General features: G+C 29.4%; 1 protein-coding gene across 1 annotated transcript; it reads left to right on the forward strand.

Annotated features, from left to right (window-relative positions):
• Positions 1-1,627: 1,627 nt before the first annotated feature.
• On the forward strand, positions 1,628-26,066 carry LOC147802045 (uncharacterized). Its single transcript, XM_087154951.1, has 12 exons — positions 1,628-1,870; positions 4,180-4,235; positions 5,101-5,179; positions 9,210-9,244; positions 11,032-11,110; positions 12,204-12,283; positions 14,273-14,324; positions 17,290-17,349; positions 19,420-19,521; positions 19,784-20,216; positions 25,489-25,696; positions 25,831-26,066. Exons 2-11 carry the CDS (start codon positions 4,213-4,215, stop codon positions 25,686-25,688), a joined length of 1,143 nt encoding a protein of 380 aa, XP_087011077.1. The 5' UTR covers positions 1,628-1,870; positions 4,180-4,212; the 3' UTR covers positions 25,689-25,696; positions 25,831-26,066.
• Positions 26,067-26,639: the final 573 nt, after the last annotated feature.

Consider the following 26,639-nt stretch of genomic DNA (forward strand, 5'->3'; position numbering starts at 1 on the left):
TTAACTCTGCAAAAAATAGGCAAAAGAAAAATATGTAATCGTTAATTTTTATGGATAGCATTGTTTTCAAATAAAATGTTTTGAAATTTTCGTTTTTGAGATGTTTCGCGTAAGAACGCACACCCCCACTAAACCGTGCCCCGAGGGGTACACGTACCACACTTTGGGAGAAACTGCATTACAGGGTACAGTCACCTTGAATAACTTTTGTTCTAATAATCAGATTTTCGCGTACTAAGTGTGAATTCCAATAGTTCTCAGGGATTGGCCACAAATACGCTAATTAATTAGTGTTATCTATTAAATTGCGATTTCAGATAAAACTCATTTATATATTCTCGAAGAAGATGGTCTCAGTTCGGAATTAGTTCATTTCTTACGATACATTCAAGCAACCAATATTTGGAACAATTTTAACATTTACAGATATTTTCATATAAATATATAATATGAATTTAATATAAAAGTGTATATTCAAATGCAAGAAAATTACCGAAACATTGGTTTCGTGGTAAAGGAAGAAAAAAAGAAGACAATTATAAGTTTAACTAATATAGATATACTTGTCTCTCATTGGTTTAAAAAATATGTCAAGTCTGCGAATATTTTTTTACGAAGGTAATGATTTTTTTTAAAAATTTTTCAATCCAGTCTATTTTACCATTTTATCTTTTTATGAATATTTATTTAACCGATATGCATTTCTTTTCAAATCAGTTTTTATTCAATTTGTAGTAGAAAAGAAACTGTTTTAGTAAGTTCATGGTTTCATTTTTCATAAAAATGAGAAAAACTTTATTTTAGACAGCTTAAAAAGGTCGAATAAAAGCTATGATGAGTAGTTTCATTTATAAAGTGACATTAGATACTGTTGCAATATAAATTTGTTATTTGGAGATTTTATTAAGAAGAATAATCTCAATGTCTTACTTTTAGATATTATGGATCAGAAGAACATCAAAAAGTCACCAGTCAAAGATGTGAATGATAGGAGAGAGGAACGCCGTTCGGAAAGGCTAGTGGAATTTTTATTATTCATTTTGAAGAAATATTTTATTTAGGTGACCATTATTAATAGTATATTAACTTTAAAGTTAATACATTTGCATAGAACAGAGAGTGAATCTCTTAAATATATTATTTTCTTGTAATTCTTCATTTATCGATTTGATTTGTCTGATCTGTCATTTACTTTTATATAAAATGTTCACAAAATAAGTTTAACAATTTTTGAAGTTAAAAACAAGAATATCAACAAAAATAAAAGAATTGATAGATACATATTCGATTAATAATTAAATTCTAATTTGTAAATTTGATAACTTTTAAATGATTAATAGTTTTGTTATCATTTTCAATTAATTATTTTTACTAAATAATTTAGTTACCGATAAATATTTCATTGAAAAAAAATTAATAGTTTATTATTAAGTAATTGAATAATGTTTGATTATTAATAATTAAATAATTACTTAATAATTAACTACTAAATAATAAGTTAATTAATGATCGATAAATATTCTTTTAAATATGTATTCTTGATCAATTATTTAACATGTTAAGTTATTAATTCATTTACTTCTCATCATATTTAATTCTGACGTCAGTCCTCCATCTATACGACTGTTTTTCTTTTTTTTTCTAATGAGAATTTGGTTTCAAGTTAAATTCAGCAACGAACACATTCTATAATTTATCTAATGCGATCATCAAATTATTTATATTTCGGGGCTGTATTTCTTACAGAAATGATGAAAGAAGGAATGAACGGTCGGCATCGTTTTCCACCAGGCGAAATAACGATAGCACTGATGCTAACCCGCCTGCTAATCAGGCTGATCCAGTTGATCTCAATCAAGCTATACTGCTAGTAAGTGTATTTTAAAATGTCTGTTTATATTCCTTATCCTTCCCTTACCATCAGCCCCTGAAAAAATATAGTTGTAATGTAGTTTTTCATGTAGGCTTACTCATTCCACAGTTAGAGATTACCCAGTCTTGCCCTGAGAGCAGAGGTTATCCTTATTGTACTTAAACGTAATCTTATTGTAACTTAAAGTAAACGAATAATAATCTAAACTAAAAACACTCCATATAGCTCTATTGACCAATAAATTAACTTAGAAATAACTTATTTATACAGACGCCATTAATTAAAGAACAACAGGACGCCCGTATGATACGTTTTCTTGACTATTAAAGTGAAATCCAGTCTGTGTTCTAAAAAAAAATTTTTTTTCCCACGCAGTCGAAGTACCCGGCCTTACCCTATTCTCCCTTACCTTTATTTAAGCATTTCTTTTAAAAAAAGGATTACCGAGAAAGATCAAGTTATTCAGTCCAGAAAAACTGAATCAGAAAACTGTAATGGCCTAGGAGATAGAGCGTTCGCCTCCCAGCGAGGTGAACCTGGTTCGAATCCCAGCGAGGTGAACCTGGTTCGAATCCCAGCGAGGTGAACCTGGTTTGAATCCCAGCGAGGTGAACCTGGTTCGAATCCCAGCGAGGGCTGGGAGATACGAATTTCGTATCCAGTTCGCTCCGACCACAGTGCTGACGTAAAATATCAGTGGTAGACGGGTAATGGGTTAATCCTTTTGTCATTGGGCTAACTGGGTCTGGTCGAGGTTTTCCTTTCCATGTGACGCATATACTGATTAGTTCCATAAAAATGTTTTACCCAAATACAAAATTTTCAAAATATTTGATCCAGGAGTTCCTTGTCTAAAAATTTTTAACCTTACAATTCGAAATTTGTTCGACTATTCATAAATAAACTAATAAATATTTACTAAAACTTATTTTTTGCATGGATTTTTCTTAGGAAAAATAAATTTTATACTTGTATGCAAAGCAGTTTCAATTCACTAAAAAAAAAAAACTTCTATGAAAGACGCAGAAAGTGAAATTATCATTAAGGAGACCAGATTTCGACCATTCTCCTGACCAAACTATTGGGTTTATATTTTTCATATGGTTTCAGATCCTAAATTTTGGGGATCAAAAATCCAAATCAGCCAAAAGAAAGACATGTTTATTCAGAAAAAGTTCGATTTTTGTGTCTGATTTCATATTTTGAAATAGTGTTTACAATAATTAATAAACATATTTGAAATCATCCCCTCTTATCATTAAGATTGAATCCTAAAACTTGAAAATCTGATAATTGGGGAAAGAAAGTTATTCTTTTCACTCAGTGCTTGTGCTCACTTCATATAAGCAATGAAATATTTAAGATTATTAAAAAGCTAGCATGAACTCTCAGTGAAACCAAATGTTGATTAAACTGAATTATCTGCTAGCAGAACTACGCTATTGTTGAAATAATTCAAAAGTAGTTTAAGAGATAAATTAAATAAAATCTTGTTTTTCACTCTCAAAGGTATTCGAATATTGAAATTACAGATCATTTTTTTCCAATCTCATTAACTTTTATAGGCATACAGCAAATACTAATTCGATGAAAATTTTTCAGAATATTTCAGATCTCAAATAATTTTTGTTTTCAAACAAATAGAACGGAATGTAATGCACTTTCTGTCACCTTAAGGAAGTTTTTCTTAATTTCAAAACACTTCTCGGATTCCTTTCAACAATTGTAAACTATGAGAATGCGTTCTCTAACATTTGATATTTATTGTAATATTTAATTATTTACATTGTTATATTATAATACTTTTATTTTTTAAAATTTTCTTTATTAAATATTGAACAAAGAAAAGATTTTTTATTTAATACTTTCACTATAGCAGCTTTTATCGAAATGCGGGGTTAAGTTTTGCAATTAAATTTTAAAGTTTGTAAATTAGCTAAGTTGCGAAGTATTTAAAAGTTATATGAAGATAAATCAAATTCTCTTATGAATATAATTTTATTGAGCTTAGATTATTGGTTTGATAGGTCATTTTTCTACACGATAATTATCTTACACTATTTTGTCAGGGCCTGAATGTAGCATGATCTGAGAAGCATTTGCCCAGGACCCCTAAATATTAGTTTTTAAAATAGACTTCAACTTAAGGTTTAAATTTTACACTTTATTCAAATTTGTGATTTGCGATTCATTAAATTTTTACAATATTCTAGTTTTTACGCATTCTGGTAACTTGTGGAATTTTCGGTTAAATTTAAATTAATGTAAATTTCAATGTTATGTAAAATCTTGTTGTCCCTTTATAGGAAGATCTTAGCACTGATGATGCTGATGAAGAAATGCAAGATCTAAGCTTGAATAAGTAAGTTTATGCTAGACTAAATGCACAAATTAAAGCATCAGTTCATTCCTTTTTTTACACTAATTAATCTTTGTACAGCTTTTATAAATGATATTCTTTATTTCATCAAGAGTTCTTAAGGTAAAAAACAGATTCATCGTTTGATTTATGCATCTTTCAGCTCTATTCCGTTTAACTCAACTTAACTCATTTTAGAGTACTTATATTAGTTTATAAAAGTTTAACATCTCCTCCACATGAAGATTTAAGCTCCAGTATTTCGTGATTTAGGGCATCATTCTAGCAATGCGGTCAGTCAGCATTGCGCTCAGGCAATCATTACTCCCAAGTCAAGTTGAAACCCAGCACTGCTCTACATAAGGTGTCTATTTCCATAACACTAATTGTACTTATTATCACAATTAACTAAGCACAATAATACTTTTTTCAATTTTATGCTCTCCCTTCACACCCAGTACATACATTTCTCTTAAAACTTTTTAAAAATCAAAGAGAAAAGTTCGAAAATGGAGGAAAAAAAAGCATTAAATCAGAATTTTTGAACTTCATTGAGATTTTAATAATTGAGTGACGTCATTTGATATAAGTAGAATAAGAAATTGACAATTCCAAAAATTCACTTAAATAATGTAGACATTAAATCAAATAATGAATTAAAGAATTCCAGGATTGAAAGAAGCAGGTTGTGATTGAAAAATCATGAATACAGATTTCTTTTGATAGTGTGAAATAAAAATATGGGCATTGTTATTTTAATTTCGTATGAAAAATCTACGGTTTAAAATGAATTAGTAACTTTGCCATTTATAAGTAACTTGCATATTTACCCTGAAATTAAACTAATATATCATTCTTTATTTTTCAGTGTTCCAATCATCAACGTTAGCGATGAATCACCGGAGGCTGCTACTGGAACATCAGCACAGGGGTCTGAAGATTCACAGGTGAAGACCTTTTTACCTAACGGGTCATTTCGTCTAGGCGAACATGTTTCCAAATTTCAAGCCTAGTTTTCATGGCGAACAATAAAGTATCAAGATTCCCTTAATTTTTAATTTATTAAATAAGACTTTTTTAATCAAAGAGTTTTAAGAAGCCACTTAAACACTTCAAGCTTTGTTTGGACAAAATTTGCTTGCCATATAGGCAAAGTTTTGAAGGGGAAAAATTATTCCCATTATCGTGCTGTCTCAACCAAATTTGGTGGTCTTTCTATTATTAGACTCTAGTTTAAGAGTATAAACGCCCTGTTCATTTACACAAAATAGTTTTATTTGTTAAAAATATTGTAACTAATTAAAGGTTGGTAATACTCATTTCAATATTTTAGTTTTTATAGCATCCTTTAAAAAAATATTATAGTTCGAATTCTCTGTTTTAGTTTTATGGTTGCACATTTAACAACTAAAGTTTTTATTTTTAAATTTTTTAATATTGATGGATCAATTCGATTAGCAAAGAATGAAAGCTTTTTTTTTCTTATCTTTTTAAGACTAATATGAAGAAGCGTTGAGCTTTTCAATTACATGAGAATGTAATAATATAATTAATTTATATTGTTATTATCATTATTTACATTATTATTAATTATATAATAATTAATGATAAGGTAAAATGTAATAATACTTTAAACATAATCTATGTAAAATATAATAGAGTAAAAATAATGTGTTATGATCAGGTCATTAAAAAGTGTTTCCACATTCTAATGTTCCTTTGACTTAAAAAAAGTTGAACAAAGATGTTCAAGATTTTAAAAGATATTCGAGCTTGTTACAAATACACGCAAAAGTAGATACAAGTTTCTGACGAAAAACTAAATTTAACTTTTTGCTAGTCCAACTGCATCTGGCCCTACATATTGCTGAATTTGTTATAAATTTTTATTTTATAACCGTCGTTGAACAGCCTATCCAATTTTGAGTTTACGGCTACCAATGTTCAACTCCTTAGTCTTGTAATTTTGATCCAATCTAGAAGACAAGGAAACTTCTGGATCAGTACCCCCAGAGACATGATTTGTTATGGGAACATGGAGGATTTTATGATATGACTGATTCAACGTGCACCAGTCATCATTTACTACACGGGGAGTCTTCGGCCGGTGGAGATCAAACCCACGACCTCTTGGACAAGGGCCTAGTTATTTTTGTTTCAGTTAAAGTTATCCTTTTTTATTTCAAAATAGTTTGACCAGAAGAAGAAAAAATCATTGTAAAATTCGTACTCTCTAAAATATGCTTGTTAAAACAGGTTTAAAAGTATGAAATTTTTGAAGTTTGGTAGAGTTACTACACGCAATTATTTGCACTACGTTCAGTAGGTGAGGATACACATAACTGTTTTATAACCGTCGTTGACCCAATTTTATGGATTTACGACTATTAATGTTCAACTCCGTAGCCTTGTAATTTTGAACCCTATCCAGAAGACAAGGCAACTCATGGATCGAGTATTGGGAGAAATTTGCCTCCGTGGAGGATTTTTTGAATGAGCTAACCCGCATTTGCGTTACATGGAGAGGAAGACCACGAGAACCTAAGTTTAGCCAGACGGCAAGGGGAATCTCACCCATGTTCCGTCTACCACTGAGGATATTTCACGTCAGGACTGTGGTCAGTGCAAGCCGGATGCGGAATTCGTATCGACTGGGGATCGAACCCGGTTCGCCTCATTGTAAGGCGAAAGCTGTATCCCCTGAGCCATCGTGGATCGAAGGATCCTGATTTTTTGTACCACATTGAGAGTGGGAAGGTTATTTACAGTACCTTCAAAAGTATAAACACTTTTTTTTCCTATCGCCTTTTTGATCTGTAAGTAATCGTCATCTCTAACGTAATCGATAGAAGAGAAAAAAGCGCAAATTTTCATTATAATTTTTTTGTTTATGAAATGTTGTCATCAAAGAGTTAAATATATGAACAAATAACTTGCATGCAACTTTCAAAGTCGGTTTTAAATAAAGTGGATTTTCTATGTATCAATATTTATTAAAATTAAGAGAATGGTTTCATTCTTTCCCTGTTTGTAAAATAAGGGTTAACATTCGGGAAGCATGACTAAGGAGAGGAAGCGCGCGAAGCAAACCTAAACATTGCTACCTTGACAAGTGAGGTATTATTTCTGAATTATTCTTTTTCGCAAAATCAAAGGAAATTAAACGTTTGAAATAAAAGTTCAGAAGCTATTTAGGTTTTAATTATAAAAGAAAAACTTATTCCTATTCACAAGTCTAACATAGTTATCTAGACAAGTGAGATTTTGTTTCTTATTTATTTTCTATTACTGAATCAAATACTATACTTTTCTTATTCTGAATAAAAAATTAAAGCGAAACCCTGTGGAAATTTTTTCATTTTCTTAATGGTTTCGTGTGTACAAAGAACAATTTTTTATTATTAATGCGCCTGATACTAGATCAGTAAAATTTTCAGATACAACGCTAAAACCAAATCAAAATTTAGTCAATTGAACAAATAGTCTATGAAAGTATAATTTTCTTATAGTATGTGTTAATTTAGAAAAAATCATCTATAGAAAATTTAATTCTATTTATTATACACTTTTTGCATCGTGTTTTTTTTCTCATTTCAAGAATTCAATGAATGAGAGGAATATATCTCAACATTTTCATTTTTAAAGGCTTTTAAAAAATATTTACTTTTTTAAAGCTCTAAAAACTAGAAACATTGTATGTAATTTCAAGTTAATGCAGAATCGAACGTTACTTTAAAGGGTATAGTTAAATTTAAAATCCTATAATTGTTCACTGCTCACACCAAGCTCAGATGCCTTTACTCCATTCATGAGTTATATGTGCTAATTTTGGTGTATGTTTGGAAACAGTTGGACGGCATTATTTACAATTGGGCAGAGAAGGTGCACGTTTATTTTCGTCTCACACGATGCTGAACATTTCACGGAAATAGAAGTTAACTGTTTTAAAAAGGCATGTATTTAGCTTAAGAAAGATAATTACGTTCTTACAAAAAAAATTTATCAATATAAATGTACAAAATAGTTTTAAATTATTTCATTTCTTCGTTTCAGTTAAACCTTGTTCGAATTTGTATTTTCTTTGCGTTGTGAGTATGCTTGATTAACAGACTAATTTTATTTTAAGAAATATTGTATGCACTCATCTCGAATGAATGAATTTTGCTGCAAGGTAAAAAATAGTTTTACTCTCTCTTGTGTGGATCATATGTTACTGTAATTACGAATTTTAGTGTTCCTTAATAATAGAAAAGGATACTTTATTGTATAAAAGAACATTCTCCTGGTATCATGAGGCACCGAGAGTGACCTATTGTGTTAAAGTATACTGTTAAGAAAAAGTAGTTGTGCCACCATTTTTGATGTTGAGACAAACTAAAGGGGAGGCAGTCACACTTTTTTTTCTACTTTTGATGTTATAGAGTAGTTATAGTTACCTTTATAATGTTACAGTTTTATTTATTTCTTCCATCTTTTTTTTAGCTTTATTGACAGCGCATGTTTTGATGCGCATTAAAATCAATTTAATAACTTTATTGCAAAAAATTATCGTTAAAAAAAACAAGCACGTTTTTAGTGATGTATTTGCACTAGTTTAGTCATGTAATTTTCTGATGTAGTCAGTCATGTAGTTTTCTGAACGATAACTAAAGTTTGGGGCTTCTAAATATATTAGCAACTAAAATTTAAAGCTGTTAAAAATATCTTCTCAATTATAAATTTGTTACGAAATAGCTTGTTCGGGTTGAGATACTTAATTTTTTGCAATATTCGAGTGGAAGCTATTTTGTTAATTTGCTTCAATAAGTACCTAAAACCCTTATGTTTTAGAAATGACATAATTAACTTCGCAAGATATTATGAAAAAGTTTATTCTTTTTTTTTAGTTAATTTATAAACATGTAATTAGTTGTGAATCTGGTGAAAAAAAAAGAGAAATGAATGCTTTGTTTTACAACTTTCGCATTTCTCTTGCAGGCGGAACCTGGTACCAGTGGATCAACCCAACAACAGTAAGTATTTTTTTTTTCAATTTTTGTGTTACACTTTATTATCAATTTCTTTTATATATTATAATTTTCAATACCCTTTTTCATAGTCAATGTCGCTTTTTGTTTAGAAACTTGCCACACGATTACAGTTAAAGCAAACTAAGTAAAAAAAATGCAAATTTCAAATTGAAATTTTAGTTTCTCTAGTTGGTAATTGTTTTTGAAAATTGAAGCGTTTTTTTTCCTCTTCACTGCTTTTTAAAAGACTAAGGAAAATAAGACAATTGGTACGATCGCATTTTCATAATTTTTTTTATTTAGATGAGAGAATAGTTATTTGAATATTTACCAATGCTTTTTAGTTATACATGACAACTAAATTACCCCGTGTGAAATATGGACATTATCTTTTGGAAAATCATTGAATTTATTTTGGAATTTGAGTCATTTGTATTTAAGAATTACAAGTAATTTGGAGTAACAGTTACCAATAACTTTTTTTTTATCCTCTGTAAGCATTTTTCTACAGTTAGCGTAATAGAGTATTAATTCTCTGTTCCAATTATGAGACAATGAGTTTAGAATGGATTCCTATTAATTGGTAGCGAACAAAATTTTTATTTAAAAATTTTGATCGAGGATTTTTACGAAATGTTAATGACATTGAATTGTAAAATAATGAGTAAATATTAAAATGCCTTATTTGACTTTTTCTTAAGGGAAATAAAGATTCTTGTCGCTATAAAATGAATTTAATTGGTAAAAAATGTATACTTTTTTCAGTTTTACAGCTTTGGTTAATTTGTAAAAGTGATAATTTTTCTCTTTTAAACATAAGAATTACTCTATCATCCAGTAATTGATAACTGTATTTGGAAAATCGCTCAAGCTTTTATGGTGGAGGTAAAATCATTGCAGTTTTTTTGTTAAAAACAATTTTTAAATTTATTAATATTTAACTATAGCATTCATCCCAGATTTTAACTCAACCTCCTAAATCATTTTCCCCTGCAGTTTCAGCAAACTTTTATTGGGTAAAGCAAGCAGAAAAAGTATCACAATCTTAAACTAATCATTGACTGAAGGAATCAAAAATTTCCCCTATCATGAATGGCCATTGTAGTAATTTCTGGAACAGTTGAGCTTCTTACGATTCGAGGAAATTGAGATTTTTTTCTTTTAAATTGATGCTTAATTTAGGAAATATTATTACATCATAGCCATGATGATAAAACATGAGGATGTAAGGACGAAGAGATTCCTTTAAGATGAAGAATTTTTTAAAGATTATTCTTGGGGTTGAATCCCCTCTTTTCTAACACCCAGGTGATTGAATTGTTCCCAACGGACAGTTAGGGGCGTGAGAAGAAATCCAATGCATTGCTGGAAATTCATCGAAAGATAAAATATCCAACTAAGTCAATCCCACGTTATTCATATTAAAGTTTAAATAATTTCACTCAATCACCATAAAGATCGTGAGAATTAATATAACTGTGGCAAGAGAAATTTCAAAGAGTTAAAAATAGATGCTTGATCGCGAGTTATGCATTGGGTATTGAATCAAAAAGTTAGCAGTTACATGGATTGATAAGAAGAAAATAAAATATTGATATTAATTTTTTTTAAATGTAATAAAAATTAAATAATCCGTTTCAATTTAAAATTGGATTAAGAACTGTTAAAAATTTATGAAGTCAAAGAAATTTTAAAAGTTGAGAAATGCCTTCCGGGGCATCACAATAATGATTAGCCTTCATTTAATTTAATGTAAAATTATTGTTCAATAAATGCTATATTCTTTGCAGTAGGTTGACTGTAGATGAATGTGTTGACATAGCGGACGTTTTTAGAGATTATAGGCGCAGGAGTAACAGTGAGCCTGTAGTAAGTAAAGTAATATTTTCTATTTGAAATGTTAAAAGAATTAATACCTTTTTTGTAATAAATTTTTTAGCTAAATTCTATTTAATGCATTTTGCAAATTCCTTAAAGCTAAGAATAACTAAATTCATTCAATTTTACCCCGATAGATGAAATGGATATTCAGTAATGCATTAATATATATTGAGCTTTGTAATAGTACGAAGAAGAGATTATTTGTTAGCAAATAAATGAAAACATTGTTTTCTTTCTGAAAGCAATAGCGAAGTTAACTGTACTATATAAATGGAATGGCTAAATAAATGCTACATTTGTTTTTAGTAAGTTATGAAAATTTGAAAAAGGAAGTTACAAATTACTATAAATTAATTTCATAGGTTTGTTGACCCATTTGAAATTTTTTCATGCAGTTTTTAAAACATTCCCTCATGATTACTCTATTACAATTTACGACTAAGGTGTTATTATTTGAATGCTGCAACGGATTTTTCCCTAGAATTTCAGTTCCGTTATAGAAAGGAAAAATGAATCTTTCCTGTTATAGAGAGGTTATGTTACTAATCAGACTTTTCATGTCAATGCTTTTTGAATCATATTAAAATTTATATCATTCTAAGTTCATTTTTCCGTTTAAAAAAGTAGCACAAAGGACTGACCGTAAGACTATTCTGGGAGATCAAGGACTTGCGGCAGTGATCAATGAGTGGCTGGGTGACCACTTTGATCATTCCGTGAAGTGGCCGAGAGTGCGCGGTATCGGTCTTCGTTAAACTGTTCTAATGACAAGCGGGACCAAGAGTTGTTCAAAAGACTTGAGGACCAAGAGATGTCCAAAAAAGAGAGGTCCATCCCTTCTTCGGAAGATAAAATTTATGATGGCAAGTCTTCAGGTCAGCTCCCGACCCTTGCAAATATCCCTTTGTGCAGCTGTAATGTGACGTAAAAAATTATTACTATAATATCAAAAAAAAAATTTTTTTTTCCTCTGGCGAGTTTTGAAAAGGAAATATTTCTTTGGCTATATCCAATTTCGTGGTATTTCTACTCTTACATAGCTCTATCAATAAGTTTTCAACATTCTTTTTGTATTTTGTAGCGCCCAGAACATCGCAGGTCTTCATTAATCGTAAAGAGATATCCTGATGAGAAGTCACCAGGGAGAGAACCTCCCCCAAAGTAAATATGACATTTGTTTAATTTTCTTGGGATCAATATTTTCAAGGTCTAAATTTTTTTTACTGTATTTGCTAAATCAGTAAAAATTATTTTTATATAGTGCTTTTTTTAAAAATTTATTACAGAACATTGTTTTACGTAAGGTTTACTTTCAAAACATAACGTAAAACGTTTTTCTTTTATGTTTTAAGCAACTATTTCATTTTATTGATGATCGTACTGTAGTGTGATTAGAATATTGATATTGTTGTGAGATGAGAATCTTAATAGAGGTTTTCTCGAATTAAATGTTGGAAGCAAAGTAGAGTTAAAAAAGTTTTTCGTAACCGCTCCAATTATTCAACAGATTCTTTTGTTTCCTATATTTTTTAAAGGGGGGAGGCAACTAAAAAATTGTTCTGCGGAAAAAAATTAGACTTAAGAAAATACATTCTCCGTCAAGCTTGAGAATTGATGCTCTCTCTGGTAACAAGAAAAGCCGCTGGAAAAAAAAGCAGCTTAAAACAAAAAAGAAATTAAAAAAAAAGCAGGTAAAATCATTGCTATACGAAATTGAGCCTGTGTGAAAGTTTAGGAATTATTTAATTATCGATTAATTACTTTTCAAAATGAATTAATATACAAGAATAAATTTGAGTTTTGTAGTAAGAAACCTCGCACATTTCATACTTAATACTTTCATTTCATATATCGAATTTCCAAAAATTTTCTGTTTCCAATAATTGCCCTAATCATATGTAATATGATAATCACTAAAAGCTTTTTTTAAAAGGAAAATTGCATAATATAATGACGTATTTCATCATTTTTGTAAATATTTTGAAATCATATGAATTACATACTGAGAGATTATTGCTAATTGATATATAATATACCATCATACGAGGTAATTAAAAAAAAAAACTCAAGTTCTTTTAACCTCTTTCCGCACACTTCAGATTAGTCCTGAACATATATAAATTGATTTCTTCAAAAGTATCTTATTTAACGTAATTAAACATTTATTTAAATGTAACTTTGGAACTTTGGGTCGTTCTATTGATATAGTTTTTAAAGAGAATCTTGATTTAGTGAGTCAGTTTTACATTATGACTCTTGTGTTCTTAAAATGTAACGTTTTATGAAATATTTCTATCCGTGAATTCAATTGAGATCGTTCAGATATGGATAATAAGAATTAGCTAAAAAAATTGTTATTAAAAATTTTATATGCATTTTTGTTTGTGGAGAATCACATATTTGAACTCTTATTGGTTCAATGGAAACTACTCTTAGTTTTACTTTAAGCTTTTTTACAAAACTTTATCAAACTGATTTTGTCCTTAAGATCAACTCATCATTTATATATCTTTCAGTATTATTCATAATACAGTCAAACTCCGCTATAAATACTTTTTATAGTGAACTCTAGGATATACCGATTTTTAAAACCATCTATACCATGGAATGTGGCAGTATGCATTTTTTCTTGTTTGTTTCATTATTGAATTGGTTCAGCATTCAAGAAAGCCGCATTCTTCCAGTATGAGGAATAAATGCTTCAGGCCAAAGCAGATGCATTTTTCTGAGCGATTTGGTGAGACTACTTTTATGCTGATAGGTTTAAAAAGCTGAATAATTAGCAGATTAAAAATTCTAGAAAAATTATCTGAGAGTCGGGAAATGTTTCCATATCTGATGTGGAGGATTGCTCATCAGCTGAAGATTACTAATTCTTTTTTTCTTCCTTTTTTTGTACTCAAGACGAAGAGTAATAAAAAATAAAAGTTAACACATTTTTGTTGCTACGAATAATTTTTGTCATTTTTGTATTGCATTCTTTAGTTATTTACATAAATAATGTATAATAAAAAGGAACCATTACTTAAAATTGGTTGCGGATTGGATATAGTGACGTCCCGGTAATAGTGAATCGAAATTTCGGTCTCTTAAAGTTTCACTATAGTGGGGTTTGAAGAAAATTTATTTTCTTCTCTTTTTCTATTTTAGGAAAGTTGAGATTGTAAAGCACAACTGCTCCATCATTGAGGAGGAGAATTCTGTAAGAAAACAATATTCTGTATATCTTTTTTTTATGCATTATAACAAATTTATTTAAATAACATTTCTCATATATTTTATTGATACAATGGATGATGATGGTATACAGCAAAGTAATGTGCCCTAAGAATAATAAATCAGCCTAAATTACTTTTGATTTAGTAATTAGCTTTTTTAGTACTTTAACTTAATCTTAATTCCTTAAAAAATAACTTAAAAAAAGTCAGATATTTTACAAATTTTGTATTTAGCGATATAAGTACATTCTTTAAAATTTTGTATATATTTTGATATTTAAAAGTTCTTTGAAATATAAAATAAAATAATAAAATAAAAATCAAATCAAAGTAATAAAATATATAACAAATATATTTAGCATATATTTCCGAATCTAAGCCAATTCGTGTTGATGCCGACGGAATTTCTCCTGAAATTAAAGACTAATATAAATAAGGTATGATGTTGGAAATGAATGCTCTCGCAGTGGGTAAGAGAAGCGAATATTTAATTAGTTCTTTTAAAAGATAACTAACAATATGAATAGAAGTGGGGATCACTATGAAGACTCAAGTAAAGATGATAACATCGGAATATCCAGACATTAAAATGACTGAACAGGAATTAACGGATATACTGAATTTATCGGATGTTATTTAATTCCTTTTGTTTGTATATTGTCATTCCCCTAAACAAAGCTGAGCTGAAAAACATACCTTGCAATTTTCCTTCTTCTAATTTTAAACTTTTTAGGAATTCCGTTTTCAAAGATCTAGTTTTGTAAGTATTTTTCGTAATATTCACTGATTATCGCTAAACAGAATATTTCTGTTTAAGATGTCCGTTTATAAGAAGAGATTTCTTTCGGTTTATGTTCGGAAATATGCAGCATTAAAAGTAACTTTTTGCACTCTTTTGGTTTAAAAAAAAATTCATAATTGAGGGTGAAAAATTTTCTATTCATTCAAAAAGCTCTATATGAGGGGAAATTCGAAATAACTAACATTAAGTGGTTCAAACTTAGAAGCACTCTTCTGACTAAACTATCTCTCAGATTGCGCTTACCAGTTATATTTTGCTAGTCAGAAATCCTCTGTAAAAAGGTGTTTTTGTTCAGAGAAAGTACGTTTTAGTGTCTGATTTTGTAATTTAAAATATCGTCGGTACTAATTAATTAGCATACTTGAAACCCCCCCCCCCCTTGAACCATTAAGATTGAGTACGTGAAAATCCGATCAAAAATTATTCACGGCGTTCCGTATTTTTTTCCGCACTACGAATTTGAAAATTTTTCAAAACTTAATTCGAAGTTTAGAGTTGGTGAAAATGTTTTTCAAAAAGAGTTATAAAAATTATTTATATGCAGCTCAGAGGGAGAATATTTTCTTTAGAGGTCTCAACATCATATCGTGAACATTCTTGTTCGAATATATGAAACCGCTGTTTTTCAAAGGTTCTGTTATAGCAAAAAATTATACTTTTTTCTTGCGAATAATAGGCTAGTTTGCAACCCCTGAATGTTTGTCCAATTTTTAGTCAGAGCTTTTATGCTAATTCTGAAAATAGGCCTCGAATTCTCAGTAGGGGGAAAAGACGAAGTTTTGAGAAAATGAAAAACATTTGTGATCTAATTTTGTAACATTTGAAAACTTACTCAAATTCTGCATTATCTGGGCCCATAATAGTTTGTAAGAAATAAAAATAAGACATTGTTTTCTATAATTTTGATCTTTGTGGAAAAATATGACCAAAAAGGCGATTTTTCTAAAAGAGTTTCATACTTTTTAAGATATTTAAGCTATTTTTCTGTTCTAAAGCCCAGATAATTCTTCACAGCAAAGATGGAATATATAGTTAAAAATTTTAGCTTTACTTCAAGTGTAAGGAACTTAAACTCTGGATTTTTTTTTACTTCCATTGGTGCTTCGAAAAACCATGTTAAAGGATAATATTAAGTCTTAATTACAAACAATACTTTTTTAAGCAATGGATTCAAAACTGTAACTTATTTCCAAGAATCCCAATTAATGCTATCTGCTGCTTATAAAGCGAAATGTTTCAATAAAAAAGTTTCAGAACGTGTTAGGCTCAAAACCAGACTCTGGCATTTCAATTCGAGTAGATAAAGGGAGTCGAATAAAGGATCCCAGTAGAAACTCAAACAATAGATTTCTTTTTTGAAAAAAAAAAGAAAAAGAAAAACTAATTAAAAATATTAAGTATGAGGGAATCATAGATGCGGTTATTTTGTTTTAGGTTCAACGATTTTTCCGGAATAATATCGAGACATGATAATTATGTATTTAAGCTAGGTAAAATGCTGGTAAAACTTTAGTTTTATTTTTTAATTAGATAACAATCGTTGTAGCAAAGCTTTAGTAAACTCTTCTCATTGTTACAACATACTCAATAGATACGTAATAGATTTTTTTTTTATTAACTTTAAATATTGTCTGTCTTTTGAAAAAAAACACAAAAAAAACATACAATAAAAAAATATATAAACTTAAATTTAGACGAAAAAAAATTTAGAGCATTTCTTAAATTCAAGAAAGCTATGTATAAAGATTTTTTTAAAACTTACATAGATTAGGAAAGTTTGTTTCGAGGCAACAGAAAAAGGCAACTTCGCGAAAGTATTCGGCCACGAAAAATATAAGATTGAGGGCATCATTAGAAAGATTCAGTAGGCAGATCCTGAAGTCCTAAATAACAAGCGAAAATTCTCACGAAAAAGTAAACTCGTTATTTTACTAGTCTTTTAGACAGACTTCATTTATGGAACCCTTTGATGTACTTACTAAGTTTACCTGGTAGTTTTTTAGAACAAAGTTCACTTAAACTAATAAATATAACTTAATTTGCCTGAGGTGCAAAAAAAAAATAGTATTCATTATTATTTATTTCTTATGCTTTCAAATTTTATGTATGACTTCCTAAGTAAGATTTTACTCTGTTTTCTCTTTTAGTCCTTGTTAGAGGAAATTTCGGCCCTGCAAAGTAACTTATCTACCGTTGAGTCCCAAAATGTAAGATTTTTTTATTGCTTCTTGAAACTAGAAACTTTGTTAACTGTCAGGACAAAAGTATTCGGACACCCCAACTAAGTCATTATTTCGTGGTGCTGGTGTTTCTAATGCCATTTGCCAATACACCAGCAAGCCTGGTTGATGAAACCAAGGGAATTTGAGGCAGTTGTGGAATTTCTTGTTTTTCAGTGGCGCCATCTATGGCCGAGAATACGACTTCAGCCACACACACAGCCTGGTTTAGAAGGCTTCATCCACAGACCGTAATTTTGACCTGAACCAGAGAGTGGGCAATCTTCAATTCATTTGTCATGGAAACTTGTGGACGATCTGCCATCAATCAGGCTATTTTTAGTGGTATACTATTTCGCGGTTCGGCCACTGATATTATTTGTTAACTGCATGATGGAACAATGTAGGCCTATTTCTCTTAAAGCAGTCTACATTAAAACATCAAGACATGAGGTTTGACGAAAGGGTTGCTGGAGTAGTTTTCTGTTGGACTAACTTTTTTAGAGTGCTCGGATACTTTTGGCCAGATATATTTTAAACAATTATTTTTGTATCATATCTTAAAAGAAGGTAATATATTGTTTTATAAATGAATTATTTTGAAGTGATGTATTAAATATTTTGTCATTATGTGGAATTTTTCCATTGTGTTGAAACATTTAAGTTGAACATTCAGTTTTGTATTATGATACAATTCTACTTACCAGAAATGTATCTATTCAAATAATGAGGAAAGTATTTCATAATTTATTTGTGATTAGCGTAGTCGCTGCCATGTATTTAAGGATGTTTTTCAACTCCAAAGAGTATTTTAAATAGATAATTTAGATGCGACATAAGGGAAAAAAACCTTCATTTTAAACTCAATAAGACACACAAAACTTTCCTTTTTTGAATGAACACTTTTTACACCGCAAAATGTGGCAATTATGGTTCTAGTAAGGAAAACAGTAAAAAAATCCTTAATCTTTATAATCGTTGTCTCTAAAAATATTAAAAGTGAATTAAGCAACTTTTGTACTTTTTGTTATTTAATTTGTTTTGAAAAAGAAGTAAGATAGAAAATTTATTTCTTTATTTCAAATTATGTTATTCTAAATGTTCAAAATTTAAAAGATATTGGTTAGACAAAAGAAATTAAGCGTTTTGAATTGTTTCTTCCAAAGCCAAAATTAATGCATGAATTAAACCTTTTAACCTGTTTCATTACCATTCCTCTCAGTCAAAAATTCAATGAAATCGATTTGCGAACCCAAATCGCTTTTTTCATTCACTACTCTTCGACTACTTTGGCCTTAATAATTGGCCTTAAATAACTCGAATGAGAAATTTCAGCAGTTTTAATCATTTACATTTTGCAATGTAATAGGATTTGCATATTGATTAGACACAGAACAATGTATTAAAATGTATCTGTAACATAACTGCATTATAAACTTTGTGTAATATTGATATAATATTTCCGTTATTATGACAAATTTTTCAAAACACCCTCAAAAGACAGAAATGAAAGATAAAATTTTATTTATTTATAAATAGGAAAAAAATTGCTGGTCTTCCTCTATTGTGAAAATGTTTCGGAGCAAATTAATATTTATACTGCTTAAATTAGCAATGTTCAACGAAGAATTATAACTTTTTTACGTCTGTTATTAATGCAGAATTATAGTTAAGAGAATTGCATTACTTCATCTTATAGTACTTTGCTTTGCTGATTGTAAAGCAAACCGTTCACCTCCTGTTAAGTTATTCTTCGTGTTTACTAAAGAAAAAAATTCCTCTATATTTTTATTATTATTACCCATGTATCAAAAGACATTTGATGACTACTTTCGGAATGGTACATTCGAGATTTTAATTAATTACTATATGCATTATACGTGTTTATGCCAATCATCCTGCCCGTCAATTGTTACAACAGATTGTCAAACAGTTTAAGAACAACAAATGCTATTAAATAATTTGATAGCTGTCGAACATGATGCCTTTTGATGTAGTTTTTAAAATTGTTTACTACTCATTTTTACTTTAAGTGTTTTCTATTTTTATGTCACGCAGCAAGACTTAACTAACCGGTTGAGTGAATCTCAGCAAGAAAATCAACGGCTGGCTGAAGAGAATGCCAGGCTACGAGCGATGATTGCAGATGAAAATGAACAGGTAGGCTAATGTTTTACATTATTATACACTATTTAAACATCAATGTTTTTGACTTCCGTCATATTAATACACCTATAGAGAACTTTTCACTGGATTTAATTATAGGTTTAAAAAAAAGAATATTTTTCGTAATCAACTCTATTTAAATATTTTTTTATTTTCATTTTGGGTCAAAAAGACCCATTCTGTGGTTCTAGTGTTAAATCAATAGTCAAATAATCACACAAAAATTATGAACAAATAGCAAACGTAATTTCTTTAGGTTCCCGCCACTGCACCGCCTGCTCCTTCTACTCCACCGCCTGCTCCTGCTACTCCACCGCTGGCTATTGCTACTCCACCGCTGGCTATTGCTACTCCACCGCTGGCTATTGCTACTCCACCGCTGGCTATTGCTACTCCACCGCTGGCTATTGCTACTCCACCGCTGGCTATTGCTACTCCACCGCTGGCTATTGCTACTCCACCGCTGGCTATTGCTACTCCACCGCTGGCTATTGCTACTCCACCGCTGGCTATTGCTACTCCACCGCTGGCTCCTGCTACTCCACCGCTGGCTCCTGCTACTCCACCGCTGGCTCCTGCTACTCCACCGCTGGCTCCTGCTACTCCACCGCTGGCTCCTGCTACTCCACCGCTGGCTCCTGCTACTCCACCACCTGTTCATGCTACTCCACCACCTTCTGCCAGGGCACGTAAGTGTCACTATTTTATATATGTCGATTGACATCGCCGTAAGACTATCGAGTTAATACTCCCAACTGACTCTTAAGCCTGAGCTTAAAAAAACTCAAAACATGGCAAACCTTTATTTATGCTGCGTTTCATTTGACTCTGTTAGAATTTATAAATTACATCTTATGAAAGGGTAAAATTTTACGCGTAAATTTAAACACAAAAAATACAATAAATCACAGATCGCCTCGTTAAGCATATTGCAAGCGGATGAACTTTAGGAAGCTTATTCATCCATGTCTTAAAGCTCTGGATACTTAATTGATCGTCAATACTGAGTGTGGTAGAAAATATTCTTATGAATAGAAAAATTACGCACAAATTTAGAAAGATTGATTCCTGGAATATCACTCGTATCGTAACATAGGCGGATTGATAAATCGGAAGTTATCTTTATTTCGTATGGTTTATATTCCCATCGATTGCTTGTTCGTAGGGTCTTTACAGTCTTATGTCACTTTCTTGAACTTACCAAAGTAGCACCTAATATTAGATAACATCTTTTAATATTAGAGAATAACTTCTAATATTAGAAAGTAACAAAAGAGTAGTGTTGCTTTTTATATTTGGAGTAAGCAAGAGGAAGATTTGGATGACAAAAGAATAATTCGGCCAGAAAATTTTACTTAATTTTCTGTATTGCTGTAAAGCAGTAAAATATAGAACAAAAGTTTTATAATGTCATTCAATGCATTATTTACTTAGCAATACAGAAATACTAAATAAAATTATGTTAGGGAATTCTGCTACCATCCATTTTCCTCCTTCTTACTCCAAAGTATTTATTATGTTCTGTTAAATTTTTGAATATTTCTGACCTATTTCAGAAATAATGTTATATTGTAATTTTTATTGATATGGATATTTTTTTCTTTTCTGTATACAATGGGTTTCCTGACTAATTTTCTCACATTAATACATTTCAAGTCTTTTAGTTTCAAAATGTATTAATTTTTTTAGATATTTACCTATTTTATCAAAATTTTAATTGAATTTGTTAGTTTGTAAGACATGCTTTTTAAAAGTCGTAATTTAAGCTATTTGCAATTTCACAATTATCATTCATTATTTATATTCTGAAACTTTATGATAAGAAACCACACTATTTAATTACTAAGTTAAATTTACATTTGAATTGAGTTAAATGTTTTCCTTAGAAATTTTTTTAAATAGAACTGTCATTAATTTCCAAAAATATTAAAATAAAATTATATCTCGAATTTTTAAATTGTTATTTTTTGTAATAATTAGGACGATTCAGAAATTTTAAATATATTCAAATTATTTATTTGCATAAATCTCTTGCATATTTTTTTCCCTCTTATTTCACTGAAAATAAATGGAAAAATACTTAAGTATATTTATTCTTTTAAAATCTGAAATTTTACTTAACACTGAAAGATAAAACTCTAAGGCACACGTAGAAATATTTTCAGGGACTGAAACCAGGAAAGCCTTTATGAATTTTAATTAAAAAATTTGCCAATAATTTTTTGTACTGTAAAAATGTTACATTGGTGCATCAGAAATTTTTAAAAATTCGTTCATTAGTTAAAGGTACTATGTACTAACCAGCATTTTTAGCCGAAAAATTTAGGTATCACATATGGTTCGAAATCCAAAAAAAAAAAAAAAAAGAAAAAAAAAAAAGAAAGAAAGAAAAGCAGAAAATATTGTGTTTTATCAAAATTAACTAAATTTGCACAAACATTTATCTGCTTACAAGAATGAGACGGAAAAACATAAAATCTTTTTTAACTTTCCTTTAGTATTAATGACCCGAATTTGACTACCATCAGTATTTTGTTCAAAATTATTTTTTGTTCAATCACAAAATTTGTCTCAAATCACAAAACGTTTGTTCAAAATTTATCAATTCCATTGTTTGTCTTTCGTTGATAAGATATTATGCATTACAAGCATAGTAAAAACAAACATATCATGGCAGGTATACGTCTTAAACGGGACTCTTTGAAAAAATCAAATTTCAAGCGAATATTCATGGGAAAATTTCCAAAATTGAAGTAATAAGCACAATGTTGACAATAAAAATAATCACAAGTTTTAGATGGACTTTGAGATCAGCGTTGAAGGAAAATTTCCATATCAAAAGATTAAATATAATCAAACTTTAAATAAATTTACCTGTTTTCATGACTCTTAAGCACCATCTACCGCAAGAACTTGCCAACCTTATATTTTATGAAATTTTATCATTGCAAATATGATACCTGACAAATCCAATTTTTTAAAATTTTGAAGATTTATTACAAAGTTGTAGAAGAAACCACACACTACAGTAATTAAGACAAAAACACATGATACACATTAGAACTATTTCAAAGCAAAGTAATTATACTTAAAAATTAAACACACTATAAATGTGATACATTACCTTCAGTGTTTAAAATTAACATCTATAACCTTTTCGTAAAACATTAGTTAAAAATACATAATTGTTATAAGAAAAATAATTTTTTTCATGACTATTTGATTCAGTTTATTCTTCCAATTGCAAGTTTTGTTCACTTGAAATTAATATCCATAAAATGCATTTTTGAAAGTTTTTAGGAAACGTTCAGAAACAATGTAACCACACAAAACAGGGATCACAGGTTTCATTTTCTCTTATAACATCGCAATCAACATGAGAACTTCCCCTATTTAAAATACACCTTTTTAAATATCATCCCAGCATATTACTCACAGCTTTCCATCAGGGTGTGCAATCTCCATTTTCAGTGTCCAGCTGCCCTTATCAAAAATGAACCAGCCTTGAGAACATTTAAAAACAGTTTCTTCGTTGTAGATTTTCTTGAAAATGAAGAGCTATCGCTGAAATTGAAAAAAATAAAATAAAATTTTCAAGGAAAATACCAAATTTAAAACTATTATTTGAAACTTAAATTATATAATTTGAAAATGTTTTCAGGAAATTATAACATCCTTTAAAATGAAATTCAATGTGTAAATTCCGGTATCGATACCTACATAAAAAAATCTCGGTAGCGCCACACAAGAAGCACAAATCAATACAGTGGGAAGGAGATTAACTAAGATCATAAGTACTCCCAAGTATCAAATTTTGTTTTGATAAATTAAAACTGCGAAACCCCCTTTTAATAGACCTGAAAATAACAACTCGCTATGTTGCAAGTCAACGTGGCGAAAAATGTTAAACATACAACTGTTTATTTTCTTCCATTGATTAGTTTAAAAATCGTTTAATGTACGTCATTGTAAAAATATACTCTAGGAATTCCATCAATTCGTGATTGAAAAAGTCCTGTAGAAGGAGAATTCTTTAACAATTCACATATTTCAAAATTGTAATATTTACATTAAATATATTCTTCCCCCTAAATATTTTTACATGTCGTTCTTTAAAAATCAGTATGCTTGATTAAATTTTTTTCACATATTTATTATTTTTATGGTTTATTTAAATTTTTTCAGCTTTAGATTATTTCTAATAGTATTTTTAAAAAAATATAATTTAATCAAAGTAAAAATTAAGTTTGCAAAATGTGGCTTTTAAATGTCTTAAATGGCATCCTATTGATATTGGTCATCAACTCATTAGTTTTAAGAAACAAATGGCAGCTAAGACATAGTATACCAGGTTATTAACTGTAAGATTTAAATTTTCAGGTCTATTTTTTAGTTGGAGTGAGCATTCAGGCATATTCCGATAAGAAAATATATCAAATTCAATGATTTTAATTTTAAGACAAGGTTATACGAAGCCAACAGGAAACGTTGCATTTTTTGCTTAATAAAATTGTACCAACTTTCCAACTTTACTCTTCATTCAACATAAGCACCATTTTGAATGGACCACATTATAGTTTACTTTTTAATCATTTACAAATTAATATAAATAATGATGCATCAAAAACATATAGATCAGTCGGCTTTCAAGAAATTTAATTTAAAACGTTTTAATTCATTGTTTTACAATATTTTAAACATGAAATTTTAATATGGTTACAATATTGTTTGTATTAAACTTTCAACATTCTACAATGTAATGACTCTAACTGAGCTAAAAGTAGCAGATTATTAATTTTTTAATTGTCCTAACATGGCTTATTTGTTTACAGACAATTATATATTTCTTTTTCATCGTTGCAGAAAAATTCTATCACAGACGATTAACTAAACAAACGTTGTTTTACGAACATATTCTGAACTAATTTGCAGTATTTATAACAAGACAACATGTTTTACATAAGAAGTCAACTAATGCGCACGGACTATAATGTTCATGAAGTCAATAATGATCACAATTCACAATATTTTCTTACTTTATTAGATACATGATCAATAAATTAATTCTTAAATGTATTGATTAAGCGTTAAAGTACACTAGATGTTTCTGTAACATCTCTCTAACATATTGTGCTTTATATTACTTTTCTTATTGATAATCATCTTAAGAAAAAAACTACCTACGATACTTTTTTAATGTTCTAAGTAACTGTCACTGAAATTTATAAAGTTTACTAAAAATTACTAAATTATAAATACCTTAAGAAGTTGAAGCAGTTCATACCAGTTTGCCGACCACAAAGAATTTGGCAATTGGAAGTAAGCAATCGTGAAGAAATTACAACTCAGCATTTGAAAAAGTTTTTCCAGTTTTATATTGTTCGCGAACAGAATTTACTTAAACTAATATTTTCGTACGTTTTCTGACATAAAATTGCATTGTCTGAAAATGATATTTTAAGTAATATTTAAATTATTTTCTTTCATAAATACATGTTTGTTTATTAATAATATGGGATGCCCTTTCACAAAAAGTGTCACTTGAACAAAAGTAATGAAATAGATGATAATTTCATAAGCTCGAATGTTAGATTGAGTACTATTTAATGTTATATTACATTATCTCCAATATTAGAAGATAGGATTTATGAGTCTAGCATTTTTCGAGCACGGCAGTATTATATTTCCTCTTTCTAATGCTACATAATATCATTTTGTTACCTGGTTATAATAAGCTGATCTTAAAATAATTATTTTTATTGTAATGTCCCATAGTAAAGGATAATTTAAAAACAATGGATAGTTGGCAAAGTTAAATATCTGCACAGACTCCATGAAATAATCGACAACAACTCACTTCACTAGTTAAGTACAATTCAGAAATGTGGTCCACTTAAAAACGGAACTAATTTCAACACCCTCTTATGTCATCTCGCTTAATTTTGTATTTTTCTCTTATAGGCAGACCTTCCACTGGGTCTTCGCCAGCTTATCAAAGCCCAGTAAAGAGAAAGAAAGGCGAAAGAACAACGGAGGCTTCACGACTGAGGGAGTATTCTCAAAACATAGGTCGACCTCTCTCCATGAAACAATTGCTAGAGCCACAAATGAGACTGAGAGATAGGAAAAAATTCAAAGTCTGTTATAAAGGAATGTGCTAGTGCTTCTGGTGAGTAAGTTTCTTTTATCCTGCTTTTGCTTTTATTTTCTGTGTTAGGTTTATCGAATAAATCTTTATGCAGTTACCTGTAATATAGAAGTAATTGAGTTACAGAATAAAAATGTCTATCTTTTGTTTTTCAGATCGGTCTTGAAATTGTTTTAGTTCTACTGTTCCAGTTACTTAATTATTGTTAAATTTTACTGAAAAAATTGTTCAGAAAGTTCTTTGATGCCCCTGTTCAGTTCATTTTGTTCAAGTTTAAACATTTCATTTATCAAAAAATTTTATGCAGTTGATTTGACTGCTTTTTGGAATCCAGACTGCTTTTTGGATTGTTGTGATGCTCTGACGTAAGAAGATGATGAGTCATGTTATGGTAAGTTCTATTTCATTCAGTTTCTTATAGAATTCAATTATGAGTAAAGAAAAGAACGATAACTTTTCCTTTACAGATCATTTTCCCCCTCTAAGGTTAAACTCTAAATGTAAAATAAATATGTTTAATAGTAAGTGTTATCTATAATTTAAGTTATAGAATCAATATTTTCATGTAGATTATAATTTTTTTAAATAAATATCCAATAAAAAATTCATCCGATTTCATTTCGAACTGAAATTTTACTGCTAAAACTTTAAATATTTTCTATTTTCGATGATTGTCTTAAAAATTTATTTCTTATATTTTGATATGTGTGTCTAGTGATGGGATATAAAATGGCAAAAGTTAATAATTGTGTTCTTATTTTTAGAGATTCTTTTTCATATGTGATATTTATAAAAATAAACTAAGAACCAATCATTTTATAATATGCAAAAGAACGAAATTTGTCGCTAAATCAAGCGGAACTAGATTGTAAACTGTTTAATAAACAATTGTAAACTGTTAATTGCACACTTAAAATTCTTTTAAATAAAAAAAAAACTAAATGAAATATGTAATATTAATGTA

This window comes from Parasteatoda tepidariorum, chromosome 11 (genome assembly GCF_982258835.1).
Source record: "Parasteatoda tepidariorum strain Cologne lab strain chromosome 11, Ptep-v5.0, whole genome shotgun sequence".
Lineage (NCBI taxonomy): Eukaryota > Metazoa > Arthropoda > Arachnida > Araneae > Theridiidae > Parasteatoda > Parasteatoda tepidariorum.